A 22,338-nucleotide genomic window follows, 5' to 3' on the forward strand; every position below is an offset into this window, starting at 1 on the left:
AAGCAGAAGAAAGTGGGAATTTTCCTTCCCCACTGCAGTGCAGCTGGCAAAGCACAGGAGGGAAAATGATGTTTTGCACGAACACAGAAATTATCTGCACTGATCTTATTAAGCCTGAATGGGGAAGCGACAGGAAAAGAAAGGAGGGAGAAGTGAAAGGCATTGTTTGGGTGCAGCATCATTATTGTTTATCCTCTCCAAGCACTCCATCACCCTAATCCCAGCATCTCCCACGGTGACAGGTCAGGAACAGGGATCTGTGACACAGCACGATGCAAACCTGGCAAGGCAGCACCTCAGGGAAAGCCTCACCTGCAATCCCCAGGCAGCTCCCAAACATTATTAGTGTTGAAAATACCCACGTGGCACCAATTAGCACCAGAGCACCGGGACAGGCAAGGCTGAGGGAGAAACAAAGGCTCAGGAACTCCCCAGCCCAGAATACCCCACACCCTCACAGGGATATTCTTATTTATGACATTAATAAATCCCATGCCAAGATGCCCAGGACACAGGAGCCAATTGCTCGTGTTACAGGCAGCACAGCAACTCTGGAAGTACAGAAAAACAATCCCGAGGTGGGGATTCAAACAGAACACAGCTCACCTGCTATCCAAACCCGGGGAATTTGGCAAAATTCCTCCTCAGCACTTACCACAGCAAGGCTGCTCAGTGATGCTGATTAACCAGGTCCCTCCCAGACACAGCCTGGAAGATTTACATCCCTCATTTCCATCTCTCAGTTTGTTTTTCTTCCCTCCAAGGCACCATTTGAAGGGCCACGGTGTGATTGCTTGGAGGGGTTGGATTTGGCACGGGTGTCTTCTGGAGATGAAGGGCTGTCCTGTCAGCAGCTCCAGGGCTGCTCCTCCTGCCCCTGCTTGGATGGTCACTGAGCTTCTCTTGGTCTCCAGGGCTTGGTTTCACCAGCTGGGAAATAAAGAATGGTGGAATCAGCTGCTCTGGGTGACCCAGCTGCTGTCCCAGGGGCTGGGAGTGGATCAGGGGATTCTTTAGGGGATGAGTCTCTGAAATACCCAGCAGGGTTGTCAGGCCCAGTCTCAGAGCTGGTGTGATCTCCCCAAACCCAGCCCCAAAACCAGAGACCAGGGCAGCTCCCACACCCCTGTTCTGCTCAGAGCAGAAGTTTGCTGGAACAGAAGTTTGTGTAATTGCAAATAACTAAAAGCAGGCATGGCGCTGTGGGGATTTGTCAGCTCGGGAATCACAGGTCAGTCACACTCAGGGGAGGAGGTGTCTGCCAGCAGCCCTCTCCTGATAAGGCTCTGATTAGCAGCAAGTCACCAGGCTTGCTGCTAATTAAAATGAATATTATATGTGTTGTGTTAGACAGTAATGCTGTATTAATTCTCTTAAGTAGTGTGTTAAATATAGTTTTAGGTTATAACAAAACATTAAAATAGAAACTGTGCTATGTAGGATACTTTTTTATCTAAAGACAGGACTCACACTGAGATAGCAGCCAAGGGACACCTGAATCTTTCAGAGAAAAAGAATTAATGCCCCATTATCAGGAGAAATGAACTTCTTCCCACCTCGCTCAGGCTTGAAAGCGCCGTTTGGATCCAGAGGAAGAAGCTGACACTGACCAGACAGAATCCTGTGTTTGAGTAGAATTTATGCATCATGTATGAGCTGTGTGAATATGCAACAGGCTGTTGTTTTTAAGAGTTAATCCTCTGTTAATGTGGGTCCTTTTTCAGGCTTATTATACCCAGAAAAATGTACCCGGGCTGTCCATAACTCTTTGTTTCTATTGTCTCATATAATCCTAATTTAAATTGTCCAAATTATTATTACTCCAATTTTACTACTATTTTTACAACCATTCTATTACTATTAAACTTTTAAAATTTTAAAAACAAATTGGTATTTTTCACACCCAAACCAGCTGCTCACCCAATCGCTCTGGCCACAGACGACTCTTAACAGGGGAAGCACTGCCCTCCCTCCCCATCCCAAAATAAAATATAAAAACCAACCAGGGGCGCTTGGCAGTGCCCAGGCAGCGTTTGTGGCTCGCAGAGATCCCACAGCCGCCTCTCCCATCTGCTGGCTGTTGTCATGGCAAGCAGGGAGGGGAAGCAGCAGCCCCGGAGCTGCTCAGTCCTTGACACGCTCCATCCTTGGCCTGACGGCAGCTCCCCAGCACAACAATCCCAACTGCAATTACCGAGGAGCTTTTAGAGCAGGGCAAAGCAAAGAAAAAACAGATTAAAAAGCTATTTGAAACCTTGAGGCTGAATGCTGAGGGAACAGGAGAGTCAGGGCTGTGTGAGCTCAGCTCACAATGGGGAGACACAGAGGCACTTCTTGGTGGCCCTGCTTGTCACAGAGGCTGTGGGGACAATTGCTGCTGCTTTGGGTCTTGGTTGCAGTGTGGAAAACCTCCAGGGAGGGGCTGAGGAGCTGATCTGTGCCCCTGCCAGCACCAGGCACAGAGGAGGGGACAAGACAAAAGGTGACTTTCAAGTGCAGGATTCAATTAAAGTCCAGCCACACCAATCCCATTTCCACTGGCCGGGTTATTGTCTTGCCTTGCTGGAGGATTTGAAGAGTATCTACAAAAAAAACACTTTTTTTACTGTTTCAGGAATGGCAAGGAGCTGTTACTGAGCAAAAGCTTTATTGTTTCCAGTAGTAAAACACCACATAAAAGTTGTGAGGGATGGAGGTGAGAACAAGAAAATAATAAACACAAATGACCAGAGCAGACCGAAAACATTCACTGAGCTCTTCTTGCCCACATTGAGCTGGCTCAAAAGACAGGTACAGGTTCAGGATAATATTCCAACAAAAGCCACAAAACACAACAAAGACAATCACCACAAAGGGAAAAGTGGTCTTCAAAATAAAATAGTGCCCAGAGCTGCAGATATTCCTCTATCACATTCAGTTGTGCCTGGATCACATTGTCCAGGACCAGATCCTTCCCTCAATCCAAGAGGAGTCTTTCCACAGCTGACTGAACAGTTCTGGTTCAAACTCAGGTGGAATTACCCCATGGAGTTAAAATACACAGGTAAGAAAGAAAAGATAAATAAAGTTAAAATAAGCAAGAAAAGTTTCCAGTCTCACTAGCACCAGAGCAATGTCAAATTTATCTCTGAGGGTGTTTTATAAAAGCTGGCCTCAGTTAAAAACCAAGCTGATGCCTCTCAGTGGCACAGCAAGGACTCCCAGGCTTCTGAGCAGAGCTGGGATCCCATGGGGTGGGAAATGAGGGTGGGAATGGGGACACCAGGGACCTGCCTGCACTGCCCTGGAGAGAAGCACAAGGGACACAAGGAGAGCCAGGAATGACACTCAAGGTTTCAAAAGCTCTTTCCAACTCAGTGCGGAGCTGAGCGGGTTTAAAGAAAACAGAGTCAATTCCTAAAAGTCTTTTCCCTTCTCTTTCTGCTGTGGAATTAACTTTGCCTGGCAGGCCAGGCTGGCTGAGGCACTGCGCTAATGAGCCAGACAAGAATCACTTGGATTGTCAAAAGCTTCAAGGCACAACAGAACTCTCTATGGTGCCTACACACATTGAAAACTGAAGGCCCTACAGCCCTGAAACCACACCAGTATTTCAGCTGGAGCTCCTTTTTCAGCTGCAGCTGATGGTTTTGGCATCTCCCATTGCACAGATGCAGCTAATGGCCAGGTTAACAACAGACCATGCCATAAAACATCCCTCAGAGGAGAACAACCTCACCCCTTGCTCTCTCCAGCACGGATGGTGCGCCCCTCACACTCCGTGATCTCTTTTTCTGCCATCTCAGGGAGCCCAAAGGTTTTGTTGCCATTTGCAAAAGGGCAGGAGCAGATCCCACAGGGAGGGCTGGAAGCATTCCACCAGCAAGCTGCCACAGCACTGACCTGGGGAGCAGTGAGGGAACGGCCTCTGTTGGGCCAGGCTCATCTGCAAAGCAAGCCAGGGATTGATTTCCCATCTCCTGCCAGAGTGTTCCAGCACCCAATCTCATTTATCTTCATCCTGCAGCCGTTTGTAAGAACACACACTACATGCACACAGAGTGCCCAGAGCAAAGGGAAGCAGAACAAAAGAGAAATAACCAGGGGAAAGGCTGACATTAATGGGCACAAATTGCCTTTAACTCCGTGATTTCAGAGGGAACTTTTTGGAATCCTTTGTTTCTTCATAATAGACAGGTCAGCTCCAAAGCATTTAATAAAATACACAGACTCCCAGTGTGGGTTTTGTTCAGGCCTTCAAAGATCTAATTGCTCCAGAGACGTGAGGTAATTTGATTTTTCTCATCTGTCAGGCCTCAGAGGGAAATTGTCCGTTCTGGAGGATAAGCAGGACCAGGGCATGCAGTTTTCAGGAGCCTGACTCATGATGACACCACCAGAGCCAGCCAGATGCTCCAGACTTCCAGGAAAAAAGGCAAAAGAAGGTGGGTGCACGTGGGAGGGGAATCTGCAGAGCTTTACAGGATAAAAGTAATTCGAAAGCTTTTATCCCATTTGGGCAGCTGGGCTGGGGTTTGGGGGTGTGCTGCAGCAAACACATCTCCCCAGACCCCCACCCTCCCATGAGCACAAGGGGAGTGAAAAATTCACTCCAAGGGGAGTGAAAAACCCCATCAGCTGGCACCCATCAGTCCAGCAAATTCCTTGGATGTTCCTTTACCCTGAGCAGAGAGGGAGGGAGGGAACAGGAGATTCACCAGGTCCATCAGGAGCTTCTGTTCCTGCTGCCCCCTCCAAACTCACTCCAAACAGAACAAAACACCAACAAACACAAGGATGGCAGCAAATCCCAGCCCCAGCCCCTCTGCTGCCATCACAGCATCACCACAGGCAGCAGCTCCTCTCTGGGGTGGGTTATGAGGAATGGCAGTGCTGGATCCAGGACAAAGCAGCTCCATCTTCACCCCCTTCAGAATCAGAGCCGTGTTCTGGTGTGGGCTCCTCGCTTGCCTTCAAAAAACAACAACAAAAAAATAAAGAATAAAAGTTTTTGTTTGGAAAGCAGCGAGGGGGAGAGGCTTCGTGGAGTTATTTCACGTTGCTTTTGTGTGCTCAGTGCCATTTTGAGAGCTCCCTAAAAATAATAAAGAGAACATCTATGCATCATTAGTCCAGCAGTCAGAGCCCATTAGACTCGATTAAAGGAAGAAAAGCCAGGGGAGGGAAATGTGGAGAGGAGGAGAAATGAGGAATTGTGCTGCTAGGACTGGTCCATGAGACATTCCTGCTCTCCTGCTCTAAGCCATGGACATCAGCCACAGCTGGGGATGGGCGCAGCCCTGCTCTGCTCCAGATTTGGGCAGAGCTGGGAAAAATGCGTATTTTATGATTGGCTTTTCGCAAATATTCAAATGAACATTATATGTGTTGTGTTAGAAAGTAATGCTGTATTAATTCTCTTAAGTACTGTGTTAAATATAGTTTTAGGTTATGACAAAATGTTGAAATAGAAACGATGCTATGTAGGATATTTTTTTTAAGAAAGGACTCACAGCAAGATAGCAGCCACAGGACATCTGAATTTTTCAGAGAAAAAGAATTGATTGCCCCATTATCAGGATAAATTAACTTCTTCCTGCCTTGAAGCTGCTGTTAGGATTAGAAGGAAGAAGTTGATTATGACCAGACAGAATCCTGTGTTTGAATGGAATTTATGCATCATGTATGAGGTGTATGAATATGCAACAGGTTATTGTATTTAAGGGTTAATCCTCTGTTAACGTGGATCCTTTTTTGGGCTTATTTTACACAGAAAAGGTACCCAGACATCTGTAACTCCTTGTTTCTATTGTCTCATATCGTCCAAACTGTCCAAATTATTATTACTGTAACTGTATCACAATTTTTATAACCATTTTATTGCTATTAAACTTTTAAAATTTAAAAACAAGCGATTGGCGTTTTTCACAGCGCTCCTGTTGACTGAACAACCCTGAGCTGATCCCTTCAGTGCCCTGGCCAAGCTCAGGCTGTGCTGGGACACACTGCAGCTCCTCTTGGAGAAAGGACAGGGGAACCACAGCATTCAATGTCAATTGTTCAAGGCACCAGGAGTCCCAAAGCAAATTCCTGCCAGCAGCTGCTGCCTGACATCCCTGCTAAAAGATAACCACAGAACCTCTCTCTGTGTGTTTACAAAGACTCCAAAATCCACTTTTCGCTTCTGTCTCGCTGACTTCCCCTGCTCTTCCCTTCCTGCTTTGTTTGCGAAGCTGCCATCAGCTCCTGCCCCCGGTGCTTTGTGCAAAATGCTGAATGGGAAGTTGGAGTGAATGCATTGCAGAGGGCAGAGGATGAGCCTGAGGAGGTGGGGACAGGAGGCCAGACAGGCTGTTTGATCACAGAGCAAAGCACAAACCTCTGCAGTGGGAAAGAAGGCACAAAAATAGGAGTTCCATCCTCAGCAGCAGGCTTGTTTCCTGATAGATTGAGTGGAAGAGCTGAGAGAATGAATCTTTGTCATCCCTCTATTTTGAAGGAAGAAGCCTTCAATTTAAAACTCCATAAAGAATTACAGGAGTAGTGAAAGTAATTTATTTTTTAGTTACTTGAGCCTTTATTCGCTTAACTCCAAGGCGGGCTTGAAAGAGCTGGAAATGTTTTGCTTCTTCCACTCGAGGATGAAAATATTTTAATTCCCTCAAAACATGGAAAGGGGGCACAGGCTTCTCCTGAGGTTCATATTTACAAATGCATTGTATCTGGAATGCAAACCTTGAATCATTTCCTAATGCTGCCACTACCCAGAGCTATGTTTTATTTATAAGTACAGCAGGACCACTCGGTGCTCTGTGCATCTGAGGAGGCAGAGACAGCTCAAAGCTCCTCAGCCATGAAGGCACAATTCAATTTTTTTCACTTTGGGGGAAGACAGACAACTTATCCTCCTCCTTGGCAGCAGGAAAACTCAATCCCAGTGAGCAAAAGGGGATAAAGAGAAGGAAAACTGTGATGAGGCAGCCAATGAAGGGAGCAGGGGCTTCATGGGTGTGGGTGAGGGTCTTTCCTTCATATCTGATCCCTCTGTCCTTCCCAAACTGTGCCCTAAAGCAGGGATTTCCCACCTCTTCCAGCCTGTGCAAAACCAGCCCTGGAAATCCACACAAACAAGGAACAAGCCTGAAAACATCTCAGCAACTTTCTCACCAAGCACAGGAAAACAAAAGTCAACTCCCCAAAGACTGCCACGAAGCAAGTAATTAAAGAAATTACTACCTCATTTGGAGCCTAATTACTGTTAGGACATTTTATTTTTTTTTTCTTTCCCACATGGAATGGAGTAGTCAGACCCACTGAAGCAAAATGCCACCTCCTCATGGTCCCTGAGGGAGCAAAGCAGACATCTGAGAAGAAGAATGGAAGTGAAAATAGAAGTTAATGCTTTAACTTCAAAGATGCCCAGAGAATTTCCTGCCACAACAATAATGCTGGATGGCTCTGCCTGGCTCATGTATTAACAGCTTGAATATTTATGAGCAAAAAGTGGATGCCTAACCCAGCCAGGGAGCCCACAGAGAGACAGCACCTCATTCCTAAATCCAGTCAATTCCTGAAAGACAGGGCGTAAATCTGCCCAAATTAAGAGAGCTGGGAGCAGCACTCCCTGTCCATCTCCCAGCATAAAGGAGATGCAGGAGGAGGGTTCAGGCTGGACCTGGTGACACCTGGGGATCTTTGCAGCAGGTCTCACCCCATTCCTGCACACCAGAGCATTTCTGACCCTCAGCAGGCAGTGACAGCCTTCTCTCAGCTCCGCTCAACGCGCCTCTGTTGAAGTGCCAGCTGCTGCACCACTCTTTAAGTATTAATGATTTAGACAACACATTGGCAAGCAGGCAGAGATGGGGAGGCTGTGATTTGCACTCACTCATTAGAGCTTCTCTCCTGGCTGCCTCTCAGAGCTGATTCCAGCAGGAATCAGAGCTTCTGCAGCCCCACAGCCCCTGCCAGGCTGGTTCCCCACTCCCCAGCAGCCAGCTGCTCGTGGAGCAGCCAGCAGGATTCACCATTTCTGGGGCAGATTCCTCAGGGGATGCTGAGAAGCCCATCAGCTGGCACCCATCAGTGCAGAACCTGCTGCTGATCTGAAGGGAGATGGCTTTGGTTTCATTTACCCCCTGCAGCAGGCCCAAGCTCGGATTTCTTATCTCCATTAAAAGCTCTCCCTGGGCTAATGAAAACCACTGTAAGATACTGATTGTTTTTGTTTCACTCTGTTTAATATTCCCCTTCCTTAATAAAAACATCATAATCAACACAAGTGAGGATTTTGCTCTTTTTTTAAGGCATCTCTCAGCATCAGCTGTGCAGCCAGAACAAGGTGAGTCACCTGCCCTAGCTGGGAGCAAGAGGGGAAAAGGAAAACTGTTCTTTTTCCATATGTGCAAATTTAATTTTCTTTAGGATAAAACCTTCTTCAGGACAATGAGTGTGTGACCTTCCTCTTGAAAGCTATCAGGTTAGAGCAGGCACCTCCAGGAGCTGGAGCTGCAGAAGCAGAAGGAGCAGCAGCCCCTCAGAAAATGGGGCTTTTGAAAGGCTTTGAGAGCAGGTGGTAAAAAAAAATTTAAAAAATAACAAAACTGGCAGCCTCTCAACTCACCACTCTTCTGAAACTTTGGCTCATGGGCTGAGGTTGCCTCAATCCCAATGCAGCTCTGACAATGAGTCATTTTATGACAAACCCCAGGCTTCATTATCAGCCCCAGCAAAGCCCAGGCGGAGCTGGAGCAGCGCACTGGAAACCTCCAACCTCTCCTTAAGAGCTCCTTGTCCTCCCCTGGCCAAAACCCTGCTGCTGGCTTGGCATTCGGGCTGGAAGAGCCCAGGACAGCGAGAGCAGCTGCTTTTACAGCACCTGTCCCCAGTTCCTGCTCTGGAGGTGGCCTGGGATCTCAGGATGCTCTGCCAAGTCGCACTTGAGAGCAGCGTTAGAGCAGAGGTGAGAAAAGAAGTGCAAAGAAAGAACAACACCTGAGGTGATAATATGGAGCAAAAATTGCTCCTGACAGGGTGTTGTAAAGGTGCAGAAAATCAGCTTTTAACAGCCCCATCCTGCAGCTGAGATGAGGAAGGATCTTTGCCCCTTGCTCTGCTCTTGCGGCAGGGCAGAGCTCAGGGAATGTCCAAAAGGCAGGGAGAGGCTGGGAACCCTGAAATCCAGCACAATTTAAAGATATCAACAGCAAGAGCAGCCTCTGTTTGTTGGCAAAGAGAGGCACCCCAAGTGATGATTTCCTGCCTCCCTGCCTGGATTTGGGGGTACAGAGCCCCTGTGCCTGGGCTCTGAACAAAGCAGCCCCTTCTGCAGGAACACTGAGAAATAAGTGACCCCAGACATAAAGATCTTCACAGAAACTCCCTAGGCAGCCAACCTGGCTTAACCTTTTCCCTAGCAGGATCCTCTCTACATCTCAGGGCCAGCTTTAACTGGGCTCAGGAGATTGCTGCAGTTTTCCTTTTTTAAATATCAGCCCGTGCTGCCTGTCACTTCAGCTCTCCCCCATCTTCACAGGGAGATCCCTCTGGAAATATGTGACCCCTTGTGCCAAGCTTTGCATATGGAGTTTTTAGCATGAAAAATGGGTTTTTTTCTTTTTTTTAGGCCTCTGAAATAGAGTTTGCACAGTCATGGCCAGGCAGCAGCTGGCTCAAAGAGCAGCAGAGAAGCTACAGAACACTGAGTACAAACACATTGTCCAGGAGTGGATCCATCCATCCATCACAACAGCACCCAAAGGGTCACCTGGTGTCCACCAACACCCATTCCAACCCCAAGGACAACCTGCAGCAGGAATCCACCCTCTCTAATCCTGAACAAGAGCTTAAAATAAACCCCCCTGCCAGGCCAGGGCAGGCTCTAATCCAGGGGGAGGAAGGACAGAGCAGAAGAATCACTTGTTTGGTTTGTCTGGTGAAAAACTAAAGGAAAACAGTGCCTGGGAGCTGGGGAGGGAGGGAAGAGCAGAGGAACAATTTTGTGCTGCCTGTTTCTAGCAGGAGGAGCAGGGAGGGAGGGGGACCACGGCTCCCTGGTGCACTGAAGGATGAACCTGCTCTCTCTAATCCAATTTATGCCTCAACATGGCCAGCACCAAGCAGGCTCAGGAAGAACAGCAGAGGCAGTTCAGAGGGCAGGGATGCTGAGGAGGGAGCGGGGCTGGATGATAACTTGAGGGGTTAGTGACTAAATTAGTGGGAACTGCAGAGAGAACACATTTGCATCTCTTTCAGCTGCTTCAGGTGTGATAGCAGCCTCTGCTTTCCCAGTCACTTAATTGTTCTGAGGTTTTTGAGGGGGAAAAAGTGTCTTTCTTCTGCACTGCAGAGTTCTGGGAAGAGCCATGCTTGGCTTCAAGAGCAACCTCCCTCCAGGAAAAAATGTTCCTCGCTCTCATAAAGCTGCTGGGCTTTGCTTTGCTTCAGGAGAAGCTCAATCTGTTCTGCTGGCTCTGCAGGACACAGAGCAGCTCTGCAGGGCCACAGCCCCAGGCTCTGAGTGCTCCTGGCCGTGGGTGTAGGCAGCTCCCACCCCAGACCATTACTCATGTTGCAGAAAAGCTTTTGCATTCAGGGGAGAAGGTGTGTGACACTGTGTCAGCATCTGCTAATACAAAGAAAAAGAAGCAGAGTGGCACAGTGCCAGTGCCCCCGTGAAAATACATTCTCCCTGGTGTCTGCTGTGAGATGTGACCAGGAATAGAGCAAAGCAGGCTCCCACTTAGAAATAAAGAAGAGAAAGCTTTATTAACTTACAACTATATGTAAAATTATAGTTAGAAAGAAAAAAAGAATAGAATTTTCATACAGAAAGAATGAAAACCTTCCAAAAACATTTCCTCCTCCCCCCCACCAAATTTCCAATACATCCATCCCTCAGATCACCAACTCTCAGTCCATCACCACCCTTTAGATAATCAATTCTCAGTTCATCAAGGGGTGAGGAGTCCCTCTTGTGCCATAGAAACACAGTTGAGACCTCTTGACACCAGTATCCCAAAAAACTCACTTCCTCTCAAACCACGACACAGAGAAAAGTGATCCTGGGGCCACAGCTTTGTGTGCCTCTGGCAATTTAAACTGTCCCGATTATTATTACTCTAATTGTACTGCTATTTTTACAACTATTTTATTACTATTAGACTTTTAAAATTTTGTGATTGGCGTTTTTCACACCCAAACACCAGCTGGTCACCCAATCACTCCGGCCACAGACGGCTCTGACCGGGGAAGCACTGCCCTCCCTCCCCTCCCAAAATAAAGTGTAAAAGCACACCAAGCTTTTGTTGAAGCACACAAAGCCTCTGGGGAAGCTGTGCTTTCAGGGGGTTCAGCCCCAAGAAGCAGCAGGGGATATGCCCACAGAGGGGTGCAGCTTACCAGGGGTGCCGGTGTCGCTGGGGCGCCTGCCCGAGGGGTGGTCACTCTCCGTGGGGCTGAGCTCGGCCCCCGGCTCACTGCCCAGGCTGCTGTGGCTGCCCCACTGCTGGGGACACTGCGGGGGCTCCAGGGCTCTGCTCCTGCCCGGGCTGGGTCCCCTGGTGGGGGCTGCAAGACAGAGATGAGCTGAGGGCATCAAAGGGGGTGTTGTTGTATTTATGGGAATGAGTGATGAGTCTGGCTCCATGTTCTCAGAGGGTTGATTTATTATTTTATTACACTATATTATATTAAAGAATGCTAAACTAAACTATACTAAAGAATACAGAAAGGATACTTACAGAAAGCTAGTATAATGATAATATGAAGTAATTAATTAATAAATAAGATAATAATGAAAACTCATTACTCTCTGCAGAGTCCCAACACAGCTTGGCCCCAGTTGGCCATTGAGTGAAAACAACTCACTGCAGAATCCAATGAAACAATCACCTGTGGGTAAACAATCTCCAAACACATTCCACATGAGCAAAACACAGGAGAAGCAAATCAGACAATTATTGTTTTCCTTTTTCTCTAAGGCTTCCCAGCTTCCCAGGAGAAAAATCCTGAGTGAAGGGATTTTTCCAGATAATGTGAATGCAGAATTTTCCAGACAATGTGAATTCAGAATCCACAGGGTGTGGATACTGAGCTGGAACATCCCAGCTCCAGCCAGGAGCCCTCAGGAGCAGGGTCAGCCCCAGTTCTTGTGCTCTGCTCCCAGGAAACACCAGTGATCCCAGTGATTCCAGGAGTTAGGAGCTGGCCAGGGATGTGGTGCCAGGAGCTGCCACATTCACATTCTCTGAAAAATCCCTTCACCCAGGAATTTTCTCCTGGAAAGATGAGAAGCCTCAGAGAAAAAGCAAAACAATAATTGTCTGATTTGCTTCTCCTGTGTTTTGCTCATGTGGAATGTGTTTGGAGTTTGTTTACCCACAAGTGATTGTTTCATTGGATTCTGCTGTGAATTATTTTCACTCATTGGCCAATCAGTGCCAAGCTGTATCAGGATTTTGGAAGGAGTCACGATTTTTCATTATTATCTTTTCAGCCTTCTGTAAGTATCCCTTCTATAGTCTTTAGTATAGTTTAGTTTAGCATTCTTTAATATAATATAGTATCATAAAACAATAAATTCATATTCTGAGAACATGGAGTGAGGTTTATCATTCCTCCCTGCCACAAGGGCACCTCACAAATACAATGAGGAGCCGCTCCCAGCTCCTGGAATGCTGCAGAGGAGCCAGGGAGAAATCCCAGGGAGAAAGGCTCAGACCCTCACCCAGCACAGCCAAGAGCCAAACACTGAACCACTTCACACCTCCCACCCTCCAGCCACAGGGAAGTGCAGCTCCTCACCCATTCCTGCTTGGAGCTTTCTCCCTTTTGATCCCATGGGGACGGGTTTGTCATCCAGGCTGGAGGAACTGAGCTCTGAGTCGCTCTCGCTGTCACTGGAAACTCCTGCAGGAGAGGACACAGACGTTCATCCACAACGCTCCCCAAAGAGCTGCCAGATGGGTCCAAAGGAAACAGGAACAAACTCTGACTCCCTGCTCACGTTCTCCCTCCCCAAAGGAGACCTTACCTGCTGCTTCCCCACAGCGTGAGGTGGTTTTACTCTTTGCAGATGATTTAGAACTCTAGAAGGTGCAGACACCACCAGTGCTTCTCTCCTAAAGCTGGCTGGGACCACGGGGATGTGGGGTTTGTGGGGTCCCCAAGATGAGGTGAGAGATGAGAATTTGGCTCCATGTTATCAGAAGGCTTATATTATATTATATTACATTATATTATATTACATTATATGTATATAATATATACCATATATTATATATTATTATATATATAATATAATATATATTACAATATATTACATTTTATACAAAATATAATATAATATAATATAATATAATATAATATAATATAATATAATATAATATAATATAATATAATATAATATAATATAATATAATATAATATAATATAATATAATATAATATAATATATAACATAATATAATATAATATAATATATACTAAAACTATACTAAAGAAAGAGAAAGGACACATCAGAAGGCTTCAACAAGAATGAATAATAAAAACCTGTGACTCCTCAGAGCCTCAACACAGCTGGACCATGATTGGTCATTAAATTAAAACAATTCACATGGAATCAATAAAATATCCACCTCTTGGCAAAAAATATCCAAGCCACATTTCCAAAGCAGCAAACATAGGAGCAGCAATTAGATAATTATTGTTTTCATTGCTCTCTGAGGCTTCTCAGCTTCCCAGGAGAAAATCCTGGGCAAAGAGGATTTTTCAGAAAGTATCATGGTGACATTGGGGTGCTCCTGTGCCACTCTCTGCTGCTCCAGGCTCTGCTCTCCTTTTTTATCCCCTCTGTGTTTTTCTTCCCCCTGAATCCTGGCTCTCCTCCTGCTGCTTTCCACTCCCCATATTTTCCAAAAGAGCTGGAGGAGCCTCATTTTGCCAGACACAGCTTCCCAAACTGGCAGGTTCTTCCCACTTTTCCATGCAATTATGCAAACACCTCTCCTGCTTACACTGGTGTAAAAGATAACTCGGCTGCCAGCTGCTCTGGGTAAAATTAAAATAATGTTTTTTCCCAATTCCTGGATTTTCGTGGTGGTTTGATCTCAGAAGAGAAATGGTGAGGCTGAGGAGGAAAGTAATGGGAAAAAAAAATGTGGTTTTTTGTTTGAGGGATTGCACTTCTCCATCTGAGCAGGCAGATACCAGCTCTCCTGGCAGCCACTTCAAACAGCAGGTCACAACTCCTGGAGAAAAGTACAAAACCAGCCCATGAGGGATGTAAAGCAGGTAACACTGCAACCTGCAGCCTCTCCTGAGGGAAAAGGAAGCCCCAAGGATGTTTTTTAGACCCACCAGGACATCTCCAGAAGCTCACACAGCTGTGAGAAGTGATTTTCTCTGCGGGGACGTGGGTGCAGGGGAACAAGGTGACAGCCACGGGGTAACACAGAGCTGTCAGCTCATCCCTCTGTGCCAGCCCAAACCCCCCAGCACTCCCCAGGGCAGCAGGATGGGAATCCCTCCCCTTGCACAGGGCAAGAGCTGTCAAATATTCCTGCCAAGCACCTCTGCAGGCACGCCTGTACTCAAGGATCTGTGCTACACAAAGTATTTCATTTAAAAAAAAAAAAGAGGAATGAATACCTAAAGTAATGCTAACATCTCTGAGGATATTAAAGCTGGCAGGCAGTGTTATTGCAAGGCATTATTGAAGTTGGCCTGGCAGGCAGCTCCTCACACACATTCTGCCTTTCCCTGTAGGGAAAAAAGCTCTTTTTAAAAGCTGGGGGGCTGCAATGCTGGCCAAGAGTCCTCAAAGCAAAGGTTTGTCTAAAAAATATCTCCATTACTACCTGGGAGCATCAGGTTCAGGAAAAACATCTTCAGAACTCCCTGGGAGAGGTGGGGAGTTCTATATAAACGCTGCTAAAAACAATCCATACATACCAGAGTGTATAGGTTTTTTTATATAAGTTTTTATTTTTCCTTTATAATCCAAATCTCAGCTGCAAGGCTCATTCTGACCATCTTATTGCTCAAATCTCTCAGAAAATGAAGTCCTGTTCCACTTGGTCATCATTTTTTTATTTTTTCTTTTTCTTTTTTTGCTCTCCTGGATTCATAAAATCCATTTCCTCAGCACAGCCCCTTCCTCCATGAATCCTCTGGAAATGCTGGGAGCCAGGATTTATTTGGAGAAGGCCCCAGTGAATCAGTGGAGGTGACTTTAGCTGCCTGTCCCTGCTGCCATTCAGCAGCTCAGAGAGAAGCAGCACAAGAGGAAGAAAATATTAATGACTGCAAGGCACTCTCACCACAGGACCAGCCCTGTCTGCTCTCATTTCCTCTGCTGCCAATAAGATTCCCTTCTACTCACTGCACCAAAGTCTCCCTTTCAGGTAATCCTTCATCCAAACCTTCTGCTGGCACTTTCCAGAGACCAGAAGTATTAAATCTGGTGTTCCAGCAGCTGCTGATATATCAATAGGAGATGTTGGACAGCTGTTCTTTCAGAGGATGGAACAGATTTATCCCTATCTCCAGCTGACTGGAAAAAAAAAAAAAAAGCTCATAAAATAAAATCTGCTGAGATAAAACTTGCTGGAAAAGCAATATTTCCACAGGGAATGGGTCACTCAGTGGGAGCCTGGAGCCCTGCAGCTGCTGGCAGAGCCCACGTGCCTCAATCCCCAAGCCAGGGGCACTCAGGGGATGGGGAAGGACAATTCTGGCTGTTCCTGTCCCCAGAGGCAAATCAGGACGTGGGGAGGCTGTGCTGAGGCCAAGGGGAAGGAGCACTTGGCTGGGGCTGGGATCTGGTGTTAAATGTGTGATTTTAGAGCCATGCCAGCTCCCTGGTGCTGCCAGCTCCGGGCAGGCCCAGCCTGGCACACACACACAGAGCCCCTGGCACCTCCTGCAGCTGTCAGAAACAGCAAAAGCACGTGGGAATCACAGCCCCAGGGTGAGCACAGCCCTGCAGATTTTTGGCAAGCACAGGGAGTAGGGAGGGCGACAGCTCCTGGTCAGTGCAGGTGGGGGAGTGAGAGAAAATGAGGATTTTTACTGCCCAGAGTTCCACTGCCACATCACACTCCAAGAAGGAAAAGGTGACTGGAGCCAGCCCCTGTCCCTTTCAGGAGCAGCACAAGTTGCAGCTTTGCCACTGCAAAGTTGGCAGGTTGGGTGGCCTGCAGCCACTCCCCAGGGCATCCCTGTCTGCTCCATCCCCCTGCATCCCCCTGCCCAGTGCTGCTCCCCTGCCTCTGGCACATCCCATTGCCTGGCAACAGGGATGGAACAGGAAAATCCCCCAGGATTTTGGCAGCCCTCCTGCCAAGCAGTGCAGCAGCTCAGGGGTCACGCTTCTGTTTGATTTCCACCTTTTTCCTGCACAGCTCAGAGCCTGGATCAGGAAAACCCTTGCTGCTCTCGCTCCCTCCTCCTGACCCAGCTGAGAATCCCACCCACATTCCAGCACATGCAGCAGAGCTGCTGCCCAGCAGAAGAAATATTGCTGCCATTCTCCTCCTGACAATACATTTGTGCCTTAATTAATAGCAGGGTTCCCATGGCAACTGCTTGTTTATAGCAGAAAAACCAAAGGCACCAGCAAATCCCAGCGGCAGCGAGCACAGGGGAAATACTGGGGGTGCAAAAAATAAAACTTCTGCCTGGTGGGTTCTGCCTTCCCCCCTCCTGCAGTGGGAGCAAATCCCCAGGTTCTGGCACTGATGCCTCAGTTTTGAGGGGGAAAAAGGGACATTTGAGGTTTGTCCCATCTCTCCTGGCATGGAGGGTGTAGCAGGACTGGGCTGGCCCCACCTGCCTTGAATCCCTTTAGAGCTCAGAGCTGGCTCCTTCAGCACTTCAGGGACCAGCAGAGGGGCTGGGCAGGGCTGGCCAGGATGATGGAAAGCCCAGAGAGAGCAGCCTGTCAGTGTGTTAAATGCCAGAGCTCACTCCCAGCAACATCCTGCCAAGCCAGCTGCAGGGCTGTGCTCCCAGCTGCAAGGACGTGTCTGGGGGAGCCTGCACAAGGTGTGAGCTGACAAATGCTCTCTGCCAGGCCCAGGGAACCAGCCCAGCCCAGCTCCAGCTGCAGGTTCACCCTGGCAATGTCATGGATCCACATTTCCACGGGGGAAGGAGCTGCCCTGCCCCATTTGGGGGATGGTGAACAGCAGGATCCCCAGCACTGGCAGCTTCAAAGGAGGTGAAAGGAGGGGGGAGATGCACGAGCTCCCAGCTCCAGAGATGAATTACAGCCTGCAGTGCCCACTGAAAGCTGGCCAGAGGACAGGCAGGGCAACAGGGAAAGAAAGCACCAGAAAATAAAGCCATAAATTAATATTACCCAACCCATAAAGCAGCAGCCAGGCAGACATCAGAGGGCAGGGACAGAGGCAGCTCACCACCCACATCAAAGCTCACCAAAGGTCACTTTGCTGTCCTCCCCCTGCTCCTGCCTGTATTTATGGGGGAGCCTTCTCCAAAAAAACAGAACTGAAAAGCTGAACTAAGCAGCAGGCCAGGCTTGGGCTCAACAGCTTCGACTCTTAATGTTATTTCTATCATGTGAACAAAAAACCTCATCAATCAGTCCCTCTGCTAACTCCTTCCAAGCATCTCCTGGAGGGCAACACAACCATCTACTGTTGATCTAATTTGTCTTTAATTACAAAAGTTACAGCAGGGCTGGGAGTGCTTTCTTAGCTGGGCCCTGAAGAGCAGGTTTGTAAACCCAGGGCTCCTGAGATTTCTTTATTAAAAGGTTATTTCCCCCTGCACTTCTGCTGAGTGGAGGAGAGAATGCAGCTGCTTCACTGGAGAGGTCTCCTCCAGCTGAAGGGATCTAACAGCAAAAAACAGAAGGGGAGAGGCCAGACAGCTCTGCTAATCCACACAGAGAGAAAGGAAATCAAAGCAGAACTGGCAGCAGCTCTGATTCTGCAGCACTCACATGCTGGCAGAGCAACTCCTAACCCAGCTCACAGTGACTTGAGGAATCTGCCCAGCAGAGCAGCAGGAATTAGGAGCAAGGAGGGAGGGAAGGAGCCCAGTTTTGGGTCAGCCCTGGCTATGAAAAATTGGGGTGAGGGCTGCAAGGAATGGAGGAAAGCAGGGCTGGACTGAAGGACAGGCGCTCCAGGAGGACTGGTGTCACAGACATCTTTTTATGAAAAATTCTTTCCTTAGGATTTTTCCTCCTGAGAAGCTGAGAGGCCTCAGGAACAAATATAAACATTGATTATCTGCTGCTGTGGAATGCAACAGGTGCATCTGTGATTAGCCCATCTAGGATGTTTATAATTAATGGGCAATCACAGCCCAGCTGGTTCAGACAGAGAGTCTGAGACAGAGCCTTTGTTATCATTCCTTTCTATTCTTAGCTTAGCCAGCCTTCTGATGAAACCTTTTCTTCTATTCTTTAATATAGTTTTAATGTAATATATACCATAAAATAATAAATCAAGCCTTCTGAAACATGGAGGCAGATCCTCATCTCTTCCCTCAACCTGGGACCCCTGTGAGCACTGTCACAGACTGGGACTAATCTCAGCCACCAACGTGCACTTCAACATCAGCAAATCCTCCAAAACCCACAAAACTCCAATACCCATATGGGGAACACACCACACCTCTAACAGACAACTCTCCAGACTGCTGGGAAGCAAGAGGAGAAGGCAGCTCCTTCTCCCTCCTGTTTTTTGGGTGGCACAACCAACCTTTTCCCCTGGCCCAGGTGAAGGAGCGGCTGCTCCCGACGCTCTCGGGCTCCTGCCAGGGCTGGCCCTGCATCTCCAGGGCTCTGCTGCTGCTGCTGCTCTTCAGAGGGGTGATGTACTTGGGCAGCCCTTTGTAGAACCACGCCCCAGACCTCTTCCACACCTGCCAGAGACACAGACAGGACACTTTAAGCGGGGTTTTTACACCAGAATGAGCTCCCCCTGCCAAGCTGCTCGCTCTGATCCCAAATTCCTGCCCGGATTCATCTCTGTCCTCCTTCCACAGCTGAAAAATCCCAGCTGGGAGGAAGCAGCAGGTACAGATGGAAGGGGGAGCAGAAGGTGATGACAGAAGTGCTGCCTCATGCTGGACCCACAGCACAACCCCAGTGTTCATCCCACAGAGCAATTCAGGCCAAGCCAGGTCATGTAACCAGCTTGAAAAGAACAAGAACTCCTCTCAAATAACCAGAACCTGCAGCAGGAAATGGACCTCGAGCACCAAACTGTAATATCTGCTGTAAGAACAGCCTCTCCTCTCCAATTTAGCTTTAATGCAGCTTATGATGAAGGCACTCTATTAGGTATATTTAATATAGAGGCTGCTGTAAGCCAGGGGGAGGGAGAAGGGTGGCAGCTCAGACAAGGAGAAATGGCCTCTTGCAAAGCTAATTCTTGTGTGCCTTCCAGCAGCCTGATAATGAGCTAATGACACAGCCAGGGCAAAAATAAGTTAATATAGTAAAAATATCATTTTTTACTTCTTGCACTTCTGCTCAGAGTGAAGGAGATCATCAGTGCTCCCACTCCAAGTTCCCAAAGCACTTCACACACAGTTTCATCATGATGGCAGTGGGTGCAAACGCAGACACCCCTAATTGCAGCAATACATTTGCAACTTGCCTTTAAGAGCTTAATAAAAGCAGAGGGCAGTGACAAAAGCTGACATCGAGGAGGACACCTGTAGTGACAAAATCTGACATTCAAAAAGCACGACAGCAGCAGCACCACCACACTGATGGTTGCCTGGCTCCCAGAGCCACCAAGAGAGCTCCAGTCTCTGTATTTGGGGTGCTGAAAGCCAAGTGCAGGTGATGTGAACGCAGAGGGGGAGCTGGGAATGTGGTTTTTAAAGAAATCCACCTATAAGAAAGCAGAGCAGTGCTGTGACCCAGCACATGTGCAATGGGGAGAGGCTTGTGCATCACAGCAGGGTCTGCAAAGCAGCAGGTGAGAGCATCCCACAGCTCCACCAACGTTCTCCTGCTGGGAAACCACCCTGCAGGAATAACCACCCAGCAGGAGGGTGAGTCTGCCACCCAGGAAAAGAGCTGGGGAGCCAATTTCCCCGAGAAACTGCAATTTGTAGTTCTGCAGAGGGGGTTTGGCAGGCAGGACAGCTGAGCCAAAGTGACCCAGCCAGGCAAGGCACAGGCTGACACAGCTCCTTCTGTCCCTGCTGCTGGCACGTGGGGACTCCCAGCAGTCGGAGCAGTGTGTCAAACAGCACATGGGCACAGGGACCCTGCAGGAACGGGCTCTGCTTGCTGAGAATCAAGAAATTCAACTGATTTTAAAGTGTGTACAGACATCCCTGCACAGATCCACAGGTACACGTGGAGCTGCAGGCTGGGCAAGCCCAGGGCTCCCTGAGGAGGGCTGGAGGTTTTGGGAGCAGCAGGAGAACAGGGACAGGGTTGGGATTGTGCATCCCTGACACGTGCTGGGGATCTGGTGTGCACACACACACCTTCCCTGGATGAGATGCTGGGGAGGAAACAGCTCTCTGGTACAGTCACTCTCTGAACAGACCTTGCAACATCTGTAATTTAATTTGAAGCACTGGAGAGACCTGTTATCTTCAGGCTAGCTCCAATTTAGACACACCATAAAACCAATCAGACACAGCATGGGTGGCTGGAACAAAGGCTGGGCACCCCCAGGTTCCTCACTACCCCAAAGCAAGTCGTTACAGAAAGAGTTAATGACACAACACACCCAGCTCTGATGTGCTACTACTACTATAAAATCGATTCTCTGCATACATATTCCCTTTAAATTGGTGCTTCTAATAGAGTTTGGTCCTATTATGGCAGCAGTGAAATTGTTTTGAAATCAGCTCTGAAATAACTGCAGCAAGACGCTCTGCCCTGAATGGATTCAGTCCCTCTGCCCCTGCAGGTTCGCAGCACAGCCCATCCCAAAGGACCAGGGATCTCATCCTGCTCTGCACTCTGAGCATCCTTGGATCAAAACTCCATGTTTTGATCCATGGTTGATGTTGTTGACTGCTATTGATGGCATTTGATTGATGGCCAGAGTGGCCTGACAGCAAAGTCCTTGCTTGATTTTAGATTAATCCATCTGTAACAGAGCCTTGAGAATAAAATTCTTATTTCTCAGCAGGAGTTTACCCTTGCCAAGGAAAGGAGGATGCTGCTCCCACCAGTTCACATTAAGGTGGAATTTGTTCCCCACAGCAGTCCGAGTTTGAGTGGAGCTGGAATGTCACCAGGGAGAGGGACAGCCGTGGCCATGGCAGATAAATGCCTTTTATAACCCTGATAATATTCCCATTAAAGCTGCATCAAGCCATCACTGCAGCTATGGAGTGACACACGCAGAAGCAGATGGGGATTTTATCGAGCATTTTCAGGAGCAGCCTGGAAATGGGACCTGACACAGAATCACTGGGCCCTGCTGAGACTCATGTTGCTGCTCTGAGCACACAAGTGCTAAAACAAGCTCCTGAGCAGGGAAAACACTAGGGCTTGCTGATAAAGAGGTGGATCACAGCTTGGGGAATCACAACAAACACTCGCAGCCTCCCCAGAGTCCTCCTCACCAAACCCCTGCTTAGATCGAGCCAGAGCTCTTTCAGTTTTCTTGAGGTTGTTTATTAATTCTTATCTATAAAATTTTCTCTCTGCCCATCCAAGATCTGCTCAGCAGGGCAGCCAAAGGCACTCTGACCGCCCCTGGGGCAGTGTTGTCTTTTTATACTACAAACTACATATATCATATTTACAATTACTTTCCAATACCTATCATCTCTATATAACATATTTACAATTACTTTCCAATACCCATCACCTATGTTAGACAGTGCACTTCTATTCTAAACCAATCCCAAAGTGCCAACATCACAGCAGAAAAATGGAGACCAAGAAGAAGAAGGAGAAAGGCTGGACATGCCCAAGTTCCACCATCTTGTCTCCAAAACCCCCATGCCAAAAATCCTAAAATCTACATTTTCACACTGTGATAATTTTATTGTTATACTATTTAAACTTCTGGGACTTTCAGGTCCTCATACAAAACTAGCAACTTGTTCCACTGGTCATAATCAAACCCACAGGTGCTCTGGCAAGGGTCTCTGAGCCCCTTGGCAACTCTGGACACCCAGAGGGATGTTCTGAGTTCTGGCACTTAGAAAAGATCTTTGCTGCAAAGCCACATTTTGCTCCACCAGCTCCTGCTCGTGCCATGCAGTGTTCCCACCCTGTCAGAGAAATCTTTTATGAAAAATCCTTTCCTTAGGATTTTTTCTCCTGAGAAGCCGAGAGGCCTCAGGAACAAACTGTAAACAATGGTTATCTGCTGCTGTGGAATGCAACAGGTACATC

General features: G+C 47.8%; 1 protein-coding gene across 7 annotated transcripts in view; it reads right to left on the reverse strand.

The window, feature by feature from the left end:
* The window catches only part of RPH3AL (rabphilin 3A like (without C2 domains)), a 45,224-nt gene that overhangs the window by 1,393 nt on the left and 21,493 nt on the right, over nt 1–22,338 (reverse strand). For 5 of the 7 annotated variants that reach the window (XM_074556727.1, XM_005493546.4, XM_026797188.2 and 2 more), the window contains 5 exons: nt 18,713–18,875; nt 12,784–12,888; nt 11,380–11,547; nt 2,004–4,950; nt 656–930 (listed from right to left, as the gene is read on the reverse strand). In XM_074556727.1, coding sequence (XP_074412828.1) covers nt 4,916–4,950; nt 11,380–11,547; nt 12,784–12,888; nt 18,713–18,875 — 471 coding nt within the window. In that variant the 3' untranslated portion in view covers nt 656–930; nt 2,004–4,915. The remainder of the gene's footprint in view (nt 1–655; nt 931–2,003; nt 4,951–11,379; nt 11,548–12,783; nt 12,889–18,712; nt 18,876–22,338) is intronic. The other 2 variants (XM_074556729.1, XM_074556730.1) reach the window with 2 other exon arrangements.

Source organism: Zonotrichia albicollis, chromosome 22, assembly GCF_047830755.1.
Source record: "Zonotrichia albicollis isolate bZonAlb1 chromosome 22, bZonAlb1.hap1, whole genome shotgun sequence".
NCBI lineage: Eukaryota > Metazoa > Chordata > Aves > Passeriformes > Passerellidae > Zonotrichia > Zonotrichia albicollis.